The 22,967-nt window shown below is 39.8% G+C and overlaps 1 protein-coding gene across 1 annotated transcript in view; it reads left to right on the forward strand.

Annotated features, from left to right (window-relative positions):
- RECK (reversion inducing cysteine rich protein with kazal motifs) overlaps nucleotides 1–22,967 on the forward strand; it is an 81,335-nt gene that overhangs the window by 54,382 nt on the left and 3,986 nt on the right. The window contains exons 12-18 of the mRNA XM_086415846.1: nucleotides 2,397–2,533; nucleotides 8,616–8,756; nucleotides 9,596–9,784; nucleotides 11,162–11,284; nucleotides 13,375–13,546; nucleotides 20,312–20,504; nucleotides 22,062–22,272. Coding sequence (XP_086271972.1) covers nucleotides 2,397–2,533; nucleotides 8,616–8,756; nucleotides 9,596–9,784; nucleotides 11,162–11,284; nucleotides 13,375–13,546; nucleotides 20,312–20,504; nucleotides 22,062–22,272 — 1,166 coding nt within the window. The remainder of the gene's footprint in view (nucleotides 1–2,396; nucleotides 2,534–8,615; nucleotides 8,757–9,595; nucleotides 9,785–11,161; nucleotides 11,285–13,374; nucleotides 13,547–20,311; nucleotides 20,505–22,061; nucleotides 22,273–22,967) is intronic.

Genomic DNA, 22,967 nt, shown 5'->3' on the forward strand with positions numbered 1-22,967 from the left:
GTGATCACACCCTCGTGATTATCTGGGTCGTGAAGATTTTTTTTGTACAGTTTTCCTGTGTATTCTTGCCACCTCTTCTTAATGTCTTCTGCTTCTGTTAGGTCCATATCATTTCTGTCCTTTATTGAGCCCATCTTTGCATGAAATATTCTCTTGGTATCTCTAATTTTCTTGAAGAGATCTCTAGTCTTTCCCATTCTGTTGCTTTCCTCTATTTCTTTGCATTGATCGCTGAGAAAGGTTTTCTTATCTCTCCTTTTTATTCTTTGGAAATCTGCATTCAGATGGGAATATCTTTCCTTTTCTCCTTTTCTCTTCTCTTCTTTTCACAGCTATTTGTAAGGCCTCCTCAGACAGCCATTTTGCTTTTTTGCATTTCTTTTCCATGGGGATGGTCTTGATCCCTGTCTCCTGTACAGTGTCACGAACCTCAGTCCATAGTTCATCAGGTACTCTGTGTCAGATCTAGTCCCTTAAATGTATTTCTCACTTCCACTGTATAATCATAAGGGATTTGATTTAGGTCATACCTGAATGGTCTAGTGGTTTTCCCTACTTTCTTCAATTAAGTCTGAATCTGACAATAAGGAGTTCATGATCTGAGCCACAGTCAGCTCCTGGTCTTGTTTTTGCTGACTGTATAAAGCTTCTCCATCTTTGGCTGCAAAGAATATAATCAATCTGATCTCGGTGTTGACCATCTGGTGATGTCCATGTGTAGAGTCTTCTCTTGTGTTGTTGGAAGAGGGTGTTTGCTATGACCAGTGCATTTTCTTGGCAAAACTCTATTAGCCTTTGCCCTGCTTCATTCCGTATTCCAAGGCCAAATTTGCCCGTTACTCCAGGTATCTCTTGACTTCCTACTTTTGCATTCCAGTCCCCTATAATGAAAAGAACATCTTTTTTGGGTGTTAGTTCTAAAAGGTCTTGTAGGTCTTCATAGAACCGTTCAACTCAGCTTCTTCAGCGTTACTGGTAGGGGCATAGGCTTGGATCACCGTGATATTGAATGGTTTGCCTTGGAAACAAACAGAGATCATTCTGTCGTTTTTGAGATTGCATCCAAGTACTGCATTTCGGACTCTTTTGTTGACCATGATGGCTACTCCATTTCTTCTAAGGGATTCTTGCCCACAGTAGTAGATATGATGGTCATCTGAGTTAAATTCACCCATTCCAGTCCATTTTATTTTGCTGATTCCTAGAACGTTGACTGTCCGTCTTAGCCCCTCTTAAATTCCAGTCATTGCTATGGAATCTTCCCAGATTTCTCCAGCTGATAGTAGTTTATCCAAACTACAAATTTCTGTAGACTTTCATTTGTACTTTTCTCATGGAACTTAGTTCAAGAAACAGTGAGTATCTTCAATGCACTATTCTATTCGTTTACTTTAATATGTGTATTTGTCTTATATCCTGTTAGCTTTGCTCTTCTTGAGGATAAACACTCTTCTTTGAACCTCTTTTTTTCTTATATTTTCTCTCTTCTTTTTCTTCTCTTCAGGAATGAGCATAATCCTAAAGTGCAATAGATATTCCAGAAATGTTTGATGAGTGAAAGACTTAGTAAATATAGTCAATAGGGTCTGTTCCTAATAAACATTTCTGAATGGTTTACTTATTAAGATCTATTATAGGATAAAGTTTAAGGACCTATTGTATAGCACAGGGAACTATACTCAATATTTTGAAATAATCTATAAGGTAGAAGAATCTGAAAAACAGTGTATATATATATAACTAAACCAGTTTGTTGTACATCTGAAATGAACACAGCATTATAAATTAACTATACTTCAATTAAAAAATTAAAAAAAATTTAAGTAAATAGGAAGACAAAAAAAAGGGGGATCTGGATAAAATAAAGATGAAACTTTATAGAGGGGTCAAATTTCTATTGAAGACAGAAAATTTTAAAGTAGTGGGTTTTCCAGTTGTTACAGGCCAAACACTTTAATGTTGATATAAACAGATATTTAAAAAGAGAAAGGCAGGAAGGCAGTGAGGGAAGAAGAAAGGAAGCCCTGAGAGAAAGGAATATGATTTCACAAAGAGCACATCAGACTAGCCTAGGTTAATTTCCTTTCAATGACAGTGGAAAACCACATTGATAGTAGTGGCAGTAGGTATGAGTGTAAAATTTGAGCAAGGCTTTTGATCTCAGGTCAGAGAAAGTTAGGGCTGCTTTGATAGTGAAATATGTTACTTACTCTTCAACCGAAGGTCTGCTGTCACCCCTGTTCCTTTATCATGCACCTAACAAAGTGCGAAACATTGTTGAGTTGTAAAAACTCACTTTCTGAAAAGCTTCTGAAACAGAATTGATATTGGCTAGGCAACCTGGGGAGTGAGGAGGTTCCTCAAATCCTAAATTTGTGTGTATTTTCCTTTTCAAGATCAGATTGTGTAGAGATTCTCAAGAAATGTGGGGACCAGAACAAATTCCCTGAAGACCACACAGCTGAAAGTATTTGTGAGCTTCTGTCACCCACAGATGACCTGGAGAATTGCATACCTTTGGATACATACCTCAGTAAGTACTTTTTTTTTTTTAATTTAAAGGCTTCTCCCTTCTATCTCTGCCCTTGATGTTTGCTTTGCATGAGCATCTATCTGTTGAGAACATGTGGTTTAATGATAATATCTCATCTGCAGACTCTTACCTTATTTGCTTGCCCTTTTCAGCCCAGGAAAGAATTGTCGTCTTAAAATATATACACAGAAGCAACTATCATTAGCAGTCTGAGTGGGTAGTGAACTGTTGTCAGTCAGGAATTCTTAGTGATGAGTCATGTGTCCGCATTCTCAGATAACCAGCTCTTTATCATTGCTGTCTCCTTGCCATGATTTGATCAAGTAGAATTTCCCCTAGGGAGTCTTTAGCTTCTTGTCATCTAATATCAGTGGAAACTGAGCCAGGCATTGGCTTGGACTTACCCACCAAATAGGGAGTAAGGAATGATGGTCTGGGTTAGTACATGAAAATGGAGTTTTTCTCTGTACCAAATACTCCTACCAAGAGCTAGAAGAATAAGTTTGTATCTCCTTGATGGACTCTGAAGCTAAGCTTCCCAGCAGGAGGTGACTGTGTGGTAGAAACCAGGGGATAAAATTCATAGACACTATATAGTCAAGGGGCTTTCCTGGTGGCTCAGTGAAAAATCTGCCTGCAATGCTGGAGACCTGGGTTCGATCCCTGGATTGGGAAAATCTCGTGGAGAAGGGCCTGGCAACCCACTCCAGTATTCTTACCTGGAGAATCCCTGTGGGCTGGTGGGCTATAAGTCCATGGGGTCGCAGAGAGTCAGACACGACTGAGAGACTAAGTACATATAGTTAAGAGAAGTGTTTAGGCTACCACTAAGGGGCATTAGTGCTGTGAGCTGGCTCAAACTAGCTTTATTTTCCTGTGTTAAGATAGGATTAAGTTCACCTGCAAATAATAGAACAGATGGAAGCAAAAGAAAGCCCAGAAGTAAATAGTCTAGGGCTGTTACAGTGGAATCCAGGTTCCCTTTTCTTTCTCCACCATTCTTAGTGCTTGGCTTCCATCATCAAGGTTACTTTGTGTACTTTACCATCACAACATGAGTATTTTAATTCTAGCTACTTCATGTAAGGGAAAACCACCCCTCATTGTATGGGAAGCTGGGAAAGATTTTTTATCTGTGGGCCCATTGCCAACCTGGTAGTAAGTAAAAAGAAAAAAGTGGGTACTACATTTGCAACTCCCAATATTCACTATATTTTAATCAAGACAAACAGACTGTGTCCCTTAACCTTAGTGACAAGTGTGGAAAAAAAGAGAGCATTGGACTGACTAGAATCATAGGCCTCTCTGATTTTAAGCAGATGACTTCTGTGAGCCTCAGCTTTCCTATTTATAAAATGATTGGGCTGGATGAGATAAATTCTATAAGCCCTGATTCTCTATAGCCTTAGAGTCTAAGTCTGGCCTAAAATCATGTAAGCAAAATGAATGTATTCATAATCCTGGATGCCATTAGAGTAGTCAAATATATGTGTAAACAGAGACTGTTTTCAGTGGGAGGAAACTTAAAGAAATGCTTTTGTTTACATTTCAATACTCTTTTAAAATGTCACACAGAGTTTGCCCTCCATATCCACAGGTTCTGCATTTGCAAATTGAAAATATTCAGGAAAAAAAAATTCCAGAAATTTCCAAAAAGCAAAATTTGAACGTTGTATACCTGGCAACTATTTACATAGCATTTACATTTTATTTATAACTATTTACGAAGAATTGATGCTTTTGAACTGTGGTGTTGGAGAAGACTCTTAAAAGTCCCTTGGACTGCAAGGAGATCCAACCAGTCCATTCTGAAGGAGATCAGCCCTGGGATTTCTTTGGAAGGAATGATGCTAAAGCTGAAACTCCAGTACTTTGGCCACCTCATGCGAAGAGTTGACTCATTGGAAAAGACTCTGATGCTGGGAGGGATTGGGGGCAGGAGGAGAAGGGGAGGACAGAGGATGAGATGGCTGGATGGCATCACTGACTCGATGGACGTGAGTCTGAGTGAACTCCAGGAGTTGGTGATGGACAGGGAGGCCTGGCGCGCTGGGATTCATGGGGTCGCAAAGAGTCGGACACGACTGAGCGACTGAACTTACATAGTATTTACATTGTATTAGGTATTATAAATAATCTGGAGATAATTTAAACTATGCAGGAGAGTGTGCTTAGGTTATATGCAAATACTACACCATTTTATATAAAGGACTTGAACATTCTCAGAATTTGATATCCATGGGAGTGTTGGAATCAACCCCCCACAGATACTGAGGGATGACTGTATATTAAGTGAGATTTTTCCTTGGTCATTATTTAATAAGTTCACCAATATGATCATGGTATAGGGTCCATCTTACCATAATATATTATCATTATTTATGGTGAATGTGCTAAATTATCGCTTTTAGACATAAGCATCTATTTGACCACCTTATTTAAAATATATGTTACATTCCATCCCTTTATACTGCTTATTGTTATCTGACTTTTTACTTACATTCATACACACACACGCTCAGAGTCTATTTATTGTCTATTTCCTGACCAAAATGTAAACTCTAGAGAGATTTGCCTTTTTTATTCACTTCTGTATCTCCAGAACCTAGGACCTTGCCAGGCATTATCTTTAGTTCAGTCACTCAGTAGGGTCTGACTCTTTGCGAACCCATGAATCATAGCACGCCAGGTCTCCCTGTCCATCACCAACTCCTGGAGTTCACTCAGACTCACGTCCATCGAGTCAGTGATGCCATCCAGCCATCTCATCCTCTGTCCTCCCCTTCTCCTCCTGCCCCCAATCCCTCCCAGCATCAGAGTCTTTTCCAATGAGTCAACTCTTCACATGAGGCGGCCAAAGTATTGGAGTTTCAGCCTCAGCATCAGTCCTTCCAAAGAAATCCCAGGGCTGATCTCCTTCAGAATGGACTGGTTGGATCTCCTTTGCAGTCCAAGGGACTCTCAAGAGTCTTCTCCAACACCACAGTTCAAAAGCATCAATTCTTCGGCACTCAGCTTTCTTCACAGTCCAACTCTCACATCCATACATGACCACTGGAAAAACCATAGCCTTGACTAGACGGACCTTTGTTGGCAAAGTAATGTCTGTGCTTTTCAATATGCTATCTAGGTTGGTCATAACTTTCCTTCCAAGGAGTAAGCGTCTTTTAATTTCATGGCTGCAGTCACCATCTGCAGTGATTTTGGAGCCCAAAAAAATAAAGTCTGACACTGTTTCCACTGTTTTCCCATCTATTTCCCATGAAGTGATGGGACCAGATGCCATGATCATCGTTTTCTGAATGTTGAGTTTTAAGCCAACTTTTTCACTCTCCACTATCACTTTCATCAAGAGGCTTTTTAGTTCCTCTTCACTTTCTGCCATAAGAGTGGTGTCATCTGCATATCTGAGGTTATTGATATTTCTCCTGGCAATCTTGATTCCAGTTGTGCTTCTTCCAGCCCAGCGTTTCTCATGATGTACTCTGCATATAAGTTAAAGAAGCAGGGTGACAATGTACAGCTTTGATGTACTCCTTTTCCTATTTGGAACGAGTCTGTTGTTCCATGTCCAGTTCTAACTGTTGCTTCCTGACCTGCATATAGGTTTCTCAAGAGGCAGGTCAGGTGGTCTGGGATTCCCATCTCTTTCAGAATTTTCCACAGTTTATTGTGATCCACACAGTCAAAGGCTTTGGGATAGTCAATAAAGCAGAAATAGATGTTTTTCTGTAACTCTCTTGCTTTTTCCATGATCCAGCAGATGTTGGCAATTTGATCTCTGGTTCCTCTGCCTTTTCTAAAACCAGCTTGAACATCTGGAAGTTCACGGTTCACGTACTGTTGAAGCCTGGAGTGGAGAATTTTGAGCATTACTTTACTAGCGTGTGAGATGAGTGCAATTGTGCGGTAGTTTGAGCATTCTTTGGCATTGCCTTTCTTTGGCATTGGAATGAAAACTGACCTTTTCCAGTTCTGTGGCCACTGCTGAGTTTTCCAAACTTGCTGGCATATTGAGTGCAGCACTTTCACAGCATCATCTTCCAGGATTTGAAATAGCTCACCTGGAATTCCATCACCTCCACTAGCTTTGTTCGTAGTGATGCTTTCTAAGGCCCACTTGTCTTCACATTCCAGGATGTCTGGCTCTAGGTCAGTGATCACACCCTCGTGATTATCTGGGTCGTGAAGATCTTTTTTGTACAGTTCTTCTGTGTATTCCTGCCGCCTCTTCTTAATATCTTCTGCTTCTGTTAGGTCCATACCATTTCTGTCCTTTATCGAGCCCATCTTTGCATGAAATGTTGCCTTGGTATCTCTAATTTTCTTGAAGAGATCTCTAGTCTTTCCCATTCTGTTGTTTTCCTCTATTTCTTTGCACTGATCACTGAGGAAGGCTTTCTTATCTCTTCTTGCTATTCTTTGGAACTCTGCATTCAGATGCTTATATCTTTCCTTTTCTCCTTTGCTTTTCGCTTCTCTTCTTTTCACAGCTTTTTGTAAAGCCTCCTCAGACAGCCATTTTGCTTTTTTGCATTTCTTTTCCATGGGGATGGTCTTGATCCCTGTCTCCTGTACAATGTCACAAAGCTCCATCCTATCTATCAGATCTAGTCCCTTAAATGTATTTCTCACTTCCACTATATAATCATAAGGGATTTGATTTAGGTCATACCTGAATGGTCTAGTGGTTTTCCCTACTTTCTTCAATTTAAGTCTGAATCTGACAATAAGGAGTTCATGATCTGAGCCACAGTCAGCTCCTGGTCTTGTTTTTGCTGACTGTATAAAGCTTCTCCATCTTTGGCTGCAAAGAATATAATCAATCTGATCTCAGTGTTGATCATCTGGTGATGTCCATGTGTAGAGTCTTCTCTTGTGTTGTTGGAAGAGGGTGTTTGCTATGACCAGTGCATTTTCTTGGCAAAACTCTATTAGCCTTTGCCCTGCTTCATTCCGTATTCCAAGGCCAAATTTGCCTGTTACTCCAGGTGTTTCTTGACTTCCTACTTTTGCATTCCAGTCCCCTATAATGAAAAGGACATCTTTTTTGGGTGTTAGTTCTAAAAGGTCTTGTAGGTCTTCATAGAACCATTCAACTTCAGCTTCTTCAGCATTACTGTTTGGGGCATAGACTTGGATCACTGTGATATTGAATGGTTTGCCTTGGAAACGAACAGAGATCATTCTGTCGTTTTTGAGATTGCATCCAAGTACTGCATTTCGGACTCTTTTGTTGACCATGATGGCTACTCCATTTCTTCTAAGGGATTCTGGCCCACAGTAGTAGATATAATGGTCATCTGAGTTAAATTCACCCATTCCAGTCCCTTTTAGTTAGCTGATTTCTAGAATGTCGACGTTCACTCTTGCCATCTCTTATTTGACCACTTCCAATTTGCCTTGATTCATGGGCATTATCTTAGGCACCCAATAAATAAACAAATGAATGAATGTTTGTTTATGGAAATGCACAGTTGATCAGGAAATCCATTTCAATAACTCACTTGAATCATACCTCATGTTGTTGTTCAGTCCCTCAGTCATGTCCAGTCCTTTGCCACCCCATGGACTGCAGCATGCCAGGTTTCCCTGTCCTTCACTATCTCTCAGAGTTTGCTTAAACTCATGTTTATTGAGTTGATGATGCCAACCAACCATCTCATCCTCTGCCACCCCCTTCTGCTCCTGCCCTCAACGTTCCCAGCATCAGGGTCTTTTCTGTTGAGTCAGCTCTTCACATCAGATGACCAAAGCATTGGAGCTTCAGCTTCAGCATCAGTCCTTCCAATGAATATTCAGGGTTGATTTCCTTTAGGATTGACTGATTGGATTTCCTTGTTGATCAAGGGACCCTCAAGAGTCTCGTCCAGCACCACAGTTTGAAAGCATCAATTCTTTGGTGCTCAGCCTTCTTTATGGTCCAACTGTCACATCAATACATGACTACTAGAAGAACCATAGCTTTGACTATACAGACCTCATGAGCTGTCCATTTGTTTCAGATGTCATTAATTCAGACAATTTACAGACCTCTTCTACTCTTTTGGGTGTTTAAACTGATCTGTTTTTGTATTTTCAGGGCCAAGTTCTTTAGGTAACATTGTAGAAGAGGTGACTCATCCTTGTAACCCAAACCCTTGCCCTGCTAATGAACTCTGTGAGGTAAACCGGAAAGGGTGTCCATCTGGTGATCCCTGCCTTCCATACTCTTGTGTTCAGGGTAAGAGGTGGGATGGGGTGTGGGATGGGCAAGGGTATGTGCTGCTGTTGTTTCTTTATAGCAGTTATCTTTGGAATAAGATCATTTTCTAAATTATGTTTTTCAAATAAACGTGTATTATATATGTAAGCAGAGGAAGACAAAAAAATAATTTTCAGTAGTCATTTAGATTGTAAACTTATTTCACTTTCAAAACCAGATTCTCATAATGAGTCATAAGGTTCTTGACAACCAAAGGAAAAAAGAACCTTGGGCTAGTTTTTAAACATGGGAAGTAAAAAGGAAAAAAAAAAAAATTAAATAAGCGTATCTCAAAGGGCCACTTATAATATTTGTATAATACTACATAAGCTATAGCATCATAATAAATCTTGTTAAAATTGAAAATAAACGGGTTTTCCCTAAGTCCAATCAAGTATTCACTTTTCTTTGAATTTAAGATGTGTCTTTATTCTATCACTAAAAGTTTTCTGACCAGATTATTCTAAAATTACTCTCAGTTGCCATGTTACATTTAAAAAAATACCTGTGTTTTTAAAATATATTTGATAAGCCTTAAAAAATTTTAAGAACTACTTATCTTACAGCATTTTTGTAAGAACTATTTCTAACTTTGGGGTATGTGTCCTTTAATCACCACCACTTCACAGACTGAACGTGGAATTTTTGTTTGTTTGTGGCCAGTTGAACCAAAGCAATTCCCTAGTTTAGTGAAAGTTCTATTACGTAATCTTTAGTGGCCACACAATATCTATAAAACTTATGTGAAGTGTATCTGATATCACAAAACAATATCAGGGAACAGTACCAGCTCTCTCAGCTCATTTTTGTCCCTACAGGCTGCAAATTGGGAGAAGCATCTGATTTTATTGTCCGTCAAGGGACACTGATCCAGGTGCCATCATCTGCAGGGGAAGTTGGTTGTTATAAAATTTGCTCGTGTGGGCAAAGTGGACTCTTAGAAAACTGTATAGAGATGCACTGTATAGACCTTCAGAAGTCTTGTATTGTTGGAGGAAAAAGAAAAAGTGAGTCTTGAACTGTTTTTGTTTTTTTGTTTTGTTTTGTTTTTAACACAAGATTAGTTTTATTAACTTGGTAGGGAGAACATTGGATGGGTTCTCACCAGAGAGTAAAAGTCTACAAATCAGATATTCTAGGGAAGTATTTTTCAAACTCTATGGAACACAAGGACTTCTAAGGAACCTTCTTAGAAGCCTCATCAAGAAGGGACTACTAACAGCTGATAGTAACTAACACTTACTGAACTCTTTACTGTGTGCTAATACTGCGCTAAGTCTTGGCCTGTGTTATCTCATTAAATCCTCCCAGTTGTTTGATATGGGTACTAATAAGGAAGCTGATGCTTAGAGAGGTCACCCAGCTAGTAAATGACCAAAGCAGAATTCAGTCCTAGGCCTATTTGACAATAAAGCCCTTGCGCTCCATAGGCAAGGACACAGGTCTGCTCCTTCCCACCCCTTTCTCAACAGTCTGTCTCTGCTTTGCCCCTTTCCCAGAAGTAAAACCCAGAGGTTGACATCATGGAAACCAAAGGGATGGGAACTACACTGTTGGTTAGGGGTTGGGAGAGAGCACATTAAGAGTACCTCCCCGTTTGATCACCTTCTCTAAAAGTCTGAGGATCTTGCTTTCTCAGTGCTTCCTTAAACCATCTTTTGCTTATAGCCCTTAGTAACTCTTCATATCAATATATAACCTCAAAAACTGTGAAAAAAAAAACCACTTTTGAGAATGTGCTCCCCACCCCACCTGCTCATTCTGCTACCTCTACATCCATCCCCCTCCCCATCAACTAGAGTAGTTCAGCTTTTATATGCCTCTTGTTTTACTCTTCTGTGTGAGATCTTACTTTAAGAAGAGTACTTTTGACTAAAAAGAGCTTGCAAATTTCTGCTTAGACCAGCAAGTCAGGTATTCATTGCTTAGTCCATATTCTAATTAGCTAAAATGTAACATAGGTACCTTGAATCACAGAAAACATCAGAAGATAAACTCATTCTTTCCATAAACTTTCACTGAGTAAATACCTTTTCTGTACAAAAGAACCTCGGATGAGGAATTGAAGTCATGCTTTCACTGAGTAAATACCTTTTCTGTACAAAAGAACCTCGGATGAGGAATTGAAGTCATGCTTTACATGATAAGATAGGAGAGAATTTGGAGCAGTCTAGTGAGATGAGCATATTAGGGGTTTGGAGGGGATATGGTGGGAGGTCAATATGAAAATACCAGTATTACAAGTTTAATTCCCTAGTTTATATATTCAGAAGTCATCTTTTAAGAATTTCTATTTTAAAACTTTTTAAACTATGTAATTTTTAATTTGTGATTTATTTATAAATTCATGACATAAATTAGCATTTTATTTCTCTTTCTCTCAGGTCATGGAACTTCCTTTAATGTCGACTGCAATATCTGTTCTTGTTTTGCTGGCAATTTGGTGTGTTCTACCCGCCTTTGTCTCAGTGAGCACAGCTCAGAAGATGACCGTCGTACCTTCACAGGTAACCGTGGTCATCCAGCAGCTTTCCTCATCCTCTGTACCCATTTTCCCTTGAAGGCAGCATCTCATTAACTGCAAATGTTCACAGTAAAGTAAATACATAACCTGAGAGCAAGGTACTTTGCTCTCTGGATCGCTTCCTCCTCTATAAATTGAAGGCATTAAAGTAAGTGGTTTCTTAAGGTCCTTTTGGAATTCCGTAAGTCAAAAAGAACAGGGCCAGTGATTGGTATAGTTTTAGTTACATGGAGTTTTTCTACCTGCTGAAATACCCATTTGCCCCTACCACTATAGTCCAAAGTGTCCCTGTATTTTGTAAATTTGTTTCTGTGTTTGTTTTCTTTAACCATGTTCTTCCTTGTCCTACCTTGGCTTTCTGGATTCATATAGGCAGGGACCCCTATAAACAAAGCTACTGGAAGAAAAAGTAAAGAATGTTTCTCCCAATCTAGATATAAAATCTAGAATTTAGGTATGTCAAGTCTGGGAGTTTTCTGGAATGTTGAAGGGTGATAACAATAGCAAGACAAAGACAGAGGTTGTAAACACCTTACATAGATTCCTTCCATTCATATCTCCTTAGGGAGGGGGAAAACAGGAAAGTAACTTGGGAAATTATTGTAATTTTGAAACTTAATTTTTATGAACAGTCAATCAAGAATGTTACTTTCTTGACTTTCCTAGGCCTTATGCTGCTGGTATTATGCTCACATCAGCCACAGTAAGTGACAAGGTTAGTGAGATGAGATGCTCTTTTCTTGAGAAGAAACTCCAGTTGTCAACAGCAACAGCATAGTTGCCAGTATTTGCTGGTATCTACTTTTTTCCCAAATCTGGTTCTGGGCAAAGAGGAGTTAGGTAGTTGCCCTTAAACCATTTCTTCCTGTTGCAGCAGCAGCTTGACTCTGAGTTGGTATTACACATGGAATAGGGTAGGAAGAGAACAGAATAGGGTTTACCAACCTTGTATCTCCAGCACATTGGAAATAAAAGGGAGATCAGAAACAAGAAGTGAATGCAGACTGATGGGGAAGTAGAGGCAGGACCAGCTCCATCCCATCCTCTATCCACCCTAATGAGTACCAGGGTTTGCTACTTTATTGTCTTGTTGTTGTTGTCCTTTATTTTTATCCTTTATCTGCTGTGCTCTGATGAGGACAATTCATTCTGCCTAGAGAAACCGAAAAATGATGTGGGATGAGAAATGAGCTAAAGATTTACAAGGAAGACTTTTACTTATTTACATACATCACAATGTTTTTAGAAGTTAAAGTTTACAACTAGTAGGACCCTTTTTCCCTGTAGTGTGTAGCCCCTCATGTCCTGGGATAAGTTACATCAATGACTATTTAATGGGATTTCCCTGGTAGTCCAGTGAATCCCTGGTCAAGGAACTAAAATCCCATAAGGCATGTGGTACAGACAAAAAAATAAAAAAATAAAGAGTATTTAGCTAGCAGACTCTAAGGAGATTTTACTGGCCACAAAGTATACACATCTGGGGGACTCAAATAGGGCCACAGTCTACACAGGACTCAGAAGGAGATGTTCATAAAAATTCTTAAGTTTTAAGTTACAATATCTTTCCAAGTTACTAACTTCTTGTTCTTTCTCCTCCCTAAGGAGGTAGAAAGAACCTATGTGAGGTGTTTACAACCTTCATTCTTTGTCTTGTTTTTTGGTATTATCCTTGAACATTCTGGAAATCCCTTAAACCAGAATCAAACATCTAAATTCCAGATTCTATATATAAAATTGGGAGAAACATTCTCCTACCCGTAGTTTAGTTTGCAAGGATCTCTACCCCTGGGATCAAGATCTGGAAACCCTCAGTTAGCAGGCAATAAGTGGAACAAAGGAAAGTCATTGTGCAGACAAATGGCTTTTCAGAGCCTTGCCACCTTTAAAAACACTGAGATGGGAGGATATGCCCCCTTCCATTCAGCTCCCCATCCTCCCCCACCCCCCTGACCTAATGTTAAATTCTGTTTTAACCTGAGACCTCTGGCTGCTTGTCAGTGGTTTACCTTAATGAGGAAACAGAGGAAGGGGCCATACAAGAGCAGTTGCTGAGGTGCTGTCCCCCTGCAGGTCTGCCCTGCAACTGTGCAGATCAGTTTGTCCCCGTTTGTGGGCAGAATGGACGCACTTACCCCAGCGCCTGCATTGCTCGCTGTGTGGGCCTCCAGGACCATCAGTTTGAGTTTGGATCATGCATCTCAAAGGATCCATGTACTCCTAATCCCTGCCCAAAAAACCAAAGGTAAGTCAAATGCCTCCTTGTCTTTTTCAACTGAAGGTCACCACTTACTCTATACCAGACAGTGAAAATACAAAGATGAATTAAGATGCTCTCTCCCCTGAGAAGTTAGAGTCTCGAGGGAAAGATCCAGGTAAAGCTGCTTGGTAATATGCTGTGATTGGGGGCCCAGAGGTCAAGCAGTTGACACAGCCTGGAGGAACCTGGGAAAGCCTCTAGAGCATGTGGTAGTTAGCTGGGAAAACGAGGAGGAGACTGCCAGCAAGGTTTACGGTAGAGGAGAAGTGGTGTTCATGAAGGCAGAGAGAGTAACCAGAGCAAATCTCTTGGCTGCTAATGAGAGAGCATGGTGTATGCCGGAAGCTAGACCAGTTCTGTAAGACAGAAACAAAGTGTGAGGCAAGGAGAAGCGGCAGCTAAGACAAGAGAAATGGATGCATTCTTATTATTAGTTACTGATGCCTGGTAGTAATAGAAAATAGTCTACTTAAAACCTGCCTCCACTGTACGGATTGAACATGAGAAATCTCTGGAAGTGCACTTGCAGTATTTTATGAAGACATTTGTTTAGGGACTCCTCTCTCTGTGGTTTCCTCAGGAGCTCAGAGTGCAGTTGACATCACCTTAATGATGGATTTCTGCTTGTGGTCGCAGGTGAAGGGTACTGCTGATTCTCTTAGGTTTCAAGCTTCTGGAATTGAAGTTTTCACTGACTGCCTCAGACAGCTGAGTAAGACATGTCCCAGCACCACAGTCCTTGCCTTTTGAAGGTTTTGTGGAGAATAAGCAATTGCTTCTCCATCCCGAAAACCTTGGTGCAGTATGAAGGGAGAGAAGGAAAATTTTCTCTTGTGTTAAATTTATTTTAACAAATTCTCTTTTACCAAAGAGAATTGGTCCCTGTCTAGCAAAGTTTACATCATGAAAGCTAAGCCCAAAGAGTTGTTCTGCAAAGAAGATAGGGTGTTATGCATAAGAAAACATGATAAAGAAATAAGTCAAAAGGATAATATAGTTGTGTCGGGACATAGAATTGAGAGTTGTTTTGGTATCTGTTTATCTGTTTGTTTCCTTCTGTTTGGTAACCTTTCTGAATAAGATTGGCTTGCTTTTATAATAAAACCACAAATCTCAAAAATGGGAAGGCCTGGCTGGGTATAATACAAAATCAATATAAAAGAACAGTTTGAAAAATACAACTACATGAAAATGAAGTTTTGCTGCATGGTAACAAATGACAAACTAAGAGAAATCTTAAGAGAAAGGGATTTCAGTACAATCTCTGATAATATAAAGAACCCCTACAAATCAATATGAAAAAGATGAACAACTTAATATATTAATAAAAATAGGCAAAGATCTATAACCAGTGGAAAATGGACCAAGGACATAAACATAGGAAAAGAAATACAAATTCTTCTTAAACACTTAAAAAGATGCTTTTATTACTTGGGGGGAGCAACTCTAGCTACTGTATACAAACCCCCAAATATCAGTACTTCTACATAGTGGAAGTTCAACTACAGTCCATTTGGGTGGTCAGCAGGTGGCTTTCCACATGTGATTCAGAAACTTAGGATCTTTCCATCTAGCAACTCAGCCAGCTCCTACAGCCTCTAGTCCTCCTCTGTCAGGCAAATAAGAGAAGGGACATGATGGAGGTTGCTCCTGAAAAGCTTTTATAAGCCAAGTTAAAATTCATCTCTACTTCTAGCCACATTCCATTGTCTAGAACTTTTTCATTTGACCAATACTTCCAGGGAGGCTGGGAAATATAATCTAGATGTATGCCCAGGAAGAAAACTAAATGAATTTGATGAATGAGCTCTAGCCAATCTACCACAATGCTTAACCTCTCTCATATTAAGAGAAATATAAATTAAAACTACAGTTGTGTACCATTTTCCATCTACCAGATTGGTAAAGATAAAAAAGTTTGATAGCAAAATACAGAGAAATAGGCACGCCTATACAGAAGAGGATTGGGGCAAAGATTGGTACCTCCTCTATGGAGGGCAGTTTGGCCAAGCATATCAAAATTTTAAGTGCACATGCTCTTTGAATCAGCATGTAAAAATGCTTGTTCTTATATAAAATATCTCTGGAAGAATAAATAAGAAGTTGGTAATAAGTGATTACCTCCAGGGAAGGTGGCTGGGATACAAAGAATAGGCAGGAGACTTACTTTTCATTATATACAATTTTGTCTTTTCATTTTCTCCATGGGCTTATATTATCTGTTCAAAAAATAGTTGTTTAAAAAATAGAAATTTGAAAATAAATGAAGCTGTGTTCATTCATCAAGTATCTCCTGTTGTACTGATCTTTCTAATCACTAAGACACAGTAGTCAACAAGACCAAGTCCCTGCCCTGATAGTGTTTTTTGTAATTTGTTGCCCTCTCCTTGATTCTCAGCCTTTCCTGTTGATCCTCTTATTTCTGTGTATTCAAATTAGTAATGTTTTTTCTTCCAAAATTACCAAATTTCTCGTGATATTCTTTGTCCTCATTCCTTCATGTTAATAGATAGTGAAGTTCTAAATAGTCTTCTTTTTCATTTCTCTTCAAATGTCTTAAATTTCTATAAAATTGTAACTTAATGCATTCCAATTTCTTTCTTCTAGTTTTTTTGAGATAGACTTGACATGTGGCCCTGTATAAGTTTAAGGTGTACAGCACAATGATTTGATTTACATGCATCATGAAATAACTACCATAGTAAGTTTAGTGAACATCTATCATCTTGAAGAAATTGAAAAAAAATTTCTTCTTGACGCTAAGAGCTCTTGGGATTTAGTCTCAATAACTTCCATATATAACTCTCAGCAGTGTTAATTATATTTATCATGTTATACATTACATCACTATGTTATAACTAGAAGTTTGTTATCTTTTGACTCAGTTCCATTCAGTTCAGTCACTCAGTCATGTCCGACTCTTTGCCACCCCATGGACTGCCAACACGCCAGGCTTCCCTGTCCGTTCGTCACCAACTCCCAGAGCTTGCTCAAACTCATGTCCATTGAGTCAGTGATGCCATACAACCATTTCATCCTCTGTGGTCCCCTTCTCCTCCTGTCTTAAATCTTTCCCTGCATCAGGGTCTTTTCCAATGAGTCATTTCATCACATCAGTTATTTCAATGAATATTAAGGACTGATTTCCTTTAGGATTGACTGGTTGGATCTCCTTGCAGTCCAAGGGACTCTCAAGAGTCTCCTCCAACACCACAGTTCAAAAGCATCAATTCTTCAGCACTTAGTTTTCTTTATGGTCCAAATCCCACATCCATACATGACTACTAGAAAAACCATAGCTTTGATTAGATGGATTTTTGTTGGCAAAGTAATATCTCTGCTTAATATGCTGTGGTTGGTCATAGATTTTCTTCCAAGGAGCAAGCACCTTTTAATTTCATGGCTGCAGTCACCATCTGCAGTGATTTTGGAGCCAAAAAAATAAAGTCTGTCACTGTTTCTGTTGTTTCCCCATCTATTTGCCATGAAGTGATGGGGCCAGTTGCCATGATCTTTGTTTTTTGAGTTTTAAGCCAACTTTTTCCACTCCTCTTTCACTTTCATCAAGAGGCTCTTTAGTTCTTCTTTACTTTCTTCCCTAAGGGTGATTTCATCTGTATATCCGAGGTTATTGGTATTTCTCCCCGCAGTCTTGATTCCAGATTGTGCTTCATACAGTCTGGCATTTCACATGATGTACTCTGCATTTAAGTTAAATACGCAGGGTGACAATATACAGCCTTGACATACTCCTTTCCCAATTTGGAACCAGTCTGTCGTTCCATGTCTGGTTCTGACTACCTTCATCTAAGTCTCCCTCCCCTCACCTTTTGCCTCTGGCAACCACATATCTGATCTTTTCCTATGAGTTTGTCTGTTTTAAAGTATAATTGACCTACAACTCTGTGTTAGTTCCTGGTGTAAACATAGTGATTCAGTATTTCTATACATTTTGAAGTAAGTTTAGTTACTATCTTTCACCATATAAAGATATTACATAATTATCAACTCTGTTCTCCATACTGTACATTTCATATCTATGATTCATTTATTGTGCAACTGGAATTTTGTACCTCTTGGTCTTCCACACCAATTTCTGTCCTCTCCCCACTCTCCTCCCCTCTGGCAATCACCTGTTTGTTCTCTGTACCTACACATAGATACAGATACACATAGATGCAGTCCTTTACTATTCGTCCATTTGTTTCATTTTTTACAGTCCACACGTAACTGAAATCTGTCTTTCTCTTTCTGTCTTATTTCACTTTAGCATAGCGCTCTCTAGGTCCATCCATGCTGTAACAAGGTTTCATTCTTTTCTATAACTGAGTAATATTCCATCCTGTGTGTTCACATGGGTGGCATACATCACATGCACACAGAAGGGTTTCCTTTTCTCCACCTCTTCATCAAGACTTATTTGTTGTCTTTTAGATAATAGTCATTCTGACAGGTATGAGGTGATATCTCATTGTGATTCTGATTTGCATTTCCCTGGTTACTGAGGATGTTGAGCATCTTTTCTTGTGCCTTTTAGCCATCTGTATGTCTTCTTTGGGAAAATGTCTCTTCACATCCTCTGCCCATTGTTTGATTGGATTGTTTAGGGTTAGGGGTTTTTTTGTTTATTTGTTTGCTTGTTTGTTTTGATTTTGAGTTCTTTGCATATTTAAGATATTAACCCCTTATCACATATATCTTTTGCAAATATATTCTCCCATTCAGTAGGCAGCCTTTTCATTTTGTTGATGGTTTTCTCTGCTGTGCAAAAGCTTTTTAGTTTGATGTAGTCAACGTTTGTTTATATTTGCTCTTGTTTCCCTTGCTTGAGGAGACATACCTAAAAAATATTATTAAGACTAATGTCAGGGAGCATACTGCCTGTGTTTTCTTCTAGAAGTTTTATGGTTTCAGGTTTTACATTTAAGTCATCGATCCATTTTGAATTTATATTTGTGTATGGTGTGAGATGATGCTAAAGGTGAAACTCCAGTACTTTGGCCATCTCATGTAAAGAGTTGACTCACTGGAAAAGACTCTGATGCTGGGAGGGATTGGGGGCAGGAGGACAAGGGGACGACAGAGGATGAGATGGTTGGATGGCGTCACCAACTCAATGGACATGAGTTTGGGTGAACTCCGGGAGTTGGTGAAGGACAGGGAGGCCTGGTGTGCTGCGATTCATGGGGTTGCAAAGAGTCGGACACGACTGAGCGACTAAACTGAACTGAACTGAACTGATGGTGTGAGAAAGTGGTCCAGTTTGGTTCTTTTACATGTAGTTGTCCAGTTTTCCCAACACGATTTATTGAACAGACTATCTCTTACCCATTGTATATTCTTGCCTCCTTTGTCATAGATTATTTGCCCATATAAATGTGGGTTTATTTGTGGACTCTCTGTTTTGTTCATTGATCTATGTGTCTGTTTTTGTGCTAGTACCATATGGTTTGATGGCTATAGCTATGTAGTATAGTTTGAAATCAGGAAGGGCTCTGTTCTTCTTTCTCAAGATTGTTTTGGCTATTCAGGAACTTTTGTGTTTCCATACAAATTTTATAATTATTTGTTCTAGTTCTATGAAAAATGCTATTTGTATTTGATAGGGAGTGCATTGGACAGTTACCTTGGGTAACTGTCATTTTTAACAATAGTTCTTCTAATCCATGAGCATAGTACATCCTTCCACCTGTTTGTGTTGTCTTCAGTTTATCAGTGTCTTATAGTTTTCCTTAGTTATTTGTGCTTGTAAATTGGATTGTTTTCTTAATTTTTCTTTACATACATCCTGATTTTAAATCTCATCAGAAAAGGTAGCCATAGGTAGTAGTAGTGATGGTGGTGGTAATTTTGTGTAAAAAGAAGTAATTTCCTTTGGAATTATATGATGTTAGCTAATATATTCTTCACCTTTTATGTTATAGGTAAATATTTGTGTATCCTATTATTTTAAATACCCAGTAAAAGTTAAACATTTTCTTAGGTCCTGTCTTCTTATAGAAAATTATAAATACCCTTTATAGAAATGAGAGAGGCAAAATAGTCTAAAAAAGAAAAGAACCATCCTCCCTAACCCCTCTGAAGAAGTTCAGAGATTGAGAATGAAGCCAGATCTGGGTATTACTAGGAAAACCCAGCTTCATGGTGTGGCATTCTCTCAGTGATTCACAACCAGCCAGCATCAGGTCCTCAGCCTTATAAACACAGAAGCCTGAAATTTTCAGCGTATGCTGTGAAGTTTTCTCTTAAGATAGACTCATATTAGCCAAGCTGATAATTAAGTCCCTGAGAAATGCTTCATTTATTATTGATAAGAACGCCTCCAGCATTGGACCCTGACCTGTCTGGTGGTCTCGTATCATGCTCTTCCACCCCGAGCACCCTTCGCTTCTGCCCTCAGGGCCCCCTGCCCTCTCCCCCAGCACCACAGGGTCTGGGGCATCACACGCTTGCTCTGCTACTCCCTCTGACTGGCAGGCCTTCATCCTCCAGGCTCCACCTCCTCCATGCGCTTTCTCCAGGCTCCCCAGTCAGAATGACTCATTCTCATGAGCATTTGGCATGTGGTTTTCTGCCTGAGGGCCTGCGTTACATGCGCGACTCCCCAGTCTCCATAAGCTCTCAGGCACAGGGACTGTTTCTGATTGCGCTCTTACTTTCTCTTCAGCCTCCTGTGCCCCACCACTGCCTGCCAGCCCCACTATAGTCTCTTACAACATTGATTCATGGTGCTGCATTTGTGTTTTTCAGATGCATACCCAAACCACAAGTCTGCCTGACGACATTTGATAAATTTGGATGTAGCCAATATGAGTGTTTGCCAAGACAGCTCACCTGTGACCAGGTCCGAGATCCTGTTTGTGATACAAACCACATGGAGCACAGCAATCTCTGCACTTTGTACCAGAGAGGGAAAAGCCTCTTATACAAAGGCCCGTGCCAGGTACCGCTGTTGGCCTGACAAGCCCAAGTACACTGAGCATGAAATCAGCTTATGATCTTTTACATGTAATCAGCAGTGAGACCCCCATTGAGGGTCTTCTGTGAATCCCATCAAATCTAAAGCACTCAGTCCTCTATCAAAAATGAACCATCTGAGGCTGGCTTTTCCTCCTAACACTGGAGGGCCCCCTTGCTCATGACCCTTGGCACCTCTAGTGTACAGAGCAAATAGAGAGGCTTCTTGACACCAACCACTAGAAAAGAATTTAAAGCCTTGCACCCTTGGCATGAGTCAGCAGCATCTTCACTTCCCCTAGTTCTGTGGGCCCAGAACTGTTTCGTTAGAAAACCGCACAAACAAAAATAATAAAAAAAAAAAAAGAAAGAAAACAGCCCAGGAAGAATATGAGGGAAAACAACCAAGAAAAGAGCTTTTCCCCCACTCTTTCCACTGAAGTTCCACCCAAGGTCCTGAAAACTTCTCTAAAACTTAGTGTCTTTTTTTTTTTTGGACATATTTTTTAGATTTATTTAGAATTTTATATTTACTTAGTATAATTTACAAAATTAGGCTTTGTCTTCTATAATTTTTTCTGTGTTTATTTTTAATTGAAGGATAATTGCTTTACACTATTGTATTGGTTTCTGCCATACATCAACATGAATCAGCCATGGGTATACATATGTCCTGTCTCTCTTGAACCTCCCTCTCACCTCCCACCCCTTCCCACCTAATATATATAATTTATTTTATCTTAAAACTTAATGTCTTACATCAGTTTACTTTAGTCTTTGAGGGTTGTGAAATTGGTATTCATGTCAAAAAATAACCTTGAGGACAACCCCACTGAGACCTTACATACACACCAGTGATCTGTGTGCTGGGCCGTCTGCCTGGAGGAAGCCCAGCCGTGGACCAGCAATCCCTGCCTACAGCCGGCTGACACCTGACATGCTGACATGCTCATTTCCTGGTTTTCACTGAAGGAAAGTCCCTTCAGCTCATCTCCCTGGGCTTGTTTCCCCTCAGAGCTTGTGTTCGAAGTGCACTGATACCTTGACTCTGAATTCCCTCTTGTTGGTCCCTCTTCCTGGCTTCAGGTTTTCTCTTACATGTTCTTCATGGATGCAGAGTCCATCTGCTCTCCTCATCCCTCCTGTCTTCCCTCTCTATCCTATTGTTGTTCAGTTGCTAAGTCGTGTCTGACTCTGCAACCCCATGAACCAGTGTGAAATGATAAGGCCTCTGAATTTGCATCAAGATTGGTCTTGTTCTCTTCTAACAGGCTCTTCTGGAATAATGGAAGTCGAGAGGAAGGAAGGCTTTTTATCTCATATCCGTTCTCAGAGAATGATCACCCAGGTCCCTGAGAGGCTGAGAAAAGTAGTCTCTTCAGTCAGTCTTGGGATGGTCCTGTTGCACCTAACCCCACGCCCTGTTTAGAGTGTCCAAAAATTTATACTGTCTTTTCTCCTTCTTGAAAGTAGGGAGACCTATTCTTGGTTAGGAAAAGTGTGCCATAGAAGTTTACAGCTAAGTATGCTTTCTTGCCCTCAGCCTTTTTGCAGGGCCCCGGAGCTCGTCTGTGGGCACAACGGGGAGACCTATAGCAGCGTGTGTGCTGCCTACTCGGACCGGGTGGCCATCGATTACTATGGGCCCTGCCAGGCTGTCGGAGTCCTCTCCGAGTACAGTTCTGTGGCTGAGTGTGCTGCTGTGAAGTGTCCTTCACTCTCGGTGACTGAGTGCAAACCCATCATCCCACCTGGTAGGCTGGCAGTGCTGGGGGTGGGGTAGGGGCAGGATTGGGTGGATTTACTTATCTGTCTTCAGAGAGTGAGTCACTAAAAATAAAGCTGACTTAAGTGTGTTTAAACTTCTCAGAAAGTCTTGACTCTACCTAATGCTGATTGGATGCATTTCTCTGGGCAGACCTTAAAAAGTAGTGGATCTATCTTAGACATCATCTAGTCTAGTGGTTTTAAAACAATATGGAAAACTTATTTCAGTCTTACCTCAAGCACCAATAGATAAACAGCAATATTTAACTGCTAGAATTATGGTTATTAGTTCAAAGGCATAATGTTTGCCTGTTATAAAGTTAATGAATAAAGAATTGGACATTAATGAACAATTGAAGTATTTTTGATGAACACAAACATTTTAAATTGAGAAAAACAAGATAGTTGTTGCCTTAGACTGGCCTTAGCGTCTAATTTAATTGTTTCAGTTGCATATAATCAAGAAGTCTTGTTTCAAACAGGCTATTATAAGCAGTAACAGTTTTCAAACAGCTTACCTTTCAGTTTCATACTCTTCAGTTAAGCAGAGGTAGCAGAAGAGGCTTTATCCCAAGTCTGCACAGAACAGATTACCTGGAGTCTAACAAATTCATTCCTTTGTCTAGGAACTTAGCAAATGTTTCTTGAGCATCTACTATGTCCTAGACAAGTGTCTAGGTGC

The sequence above is a fragment of the Bos grunniens genome, chromosome 8, assembly GCF_055505025.1.
Source record: "Bos grunniens cultivar Pamir isolate PY7600 chromosome 8, Bosgru_T2T1.0, whole genome shotgun sequence".
In the NCBI taxonomy this organism is placed as follows: domain Eukaryota; kingdom Metazoa; phylum Chordata; class Mammalia; order Artiodactyla; family Bovidae; genus Bos; species Bos grunniens.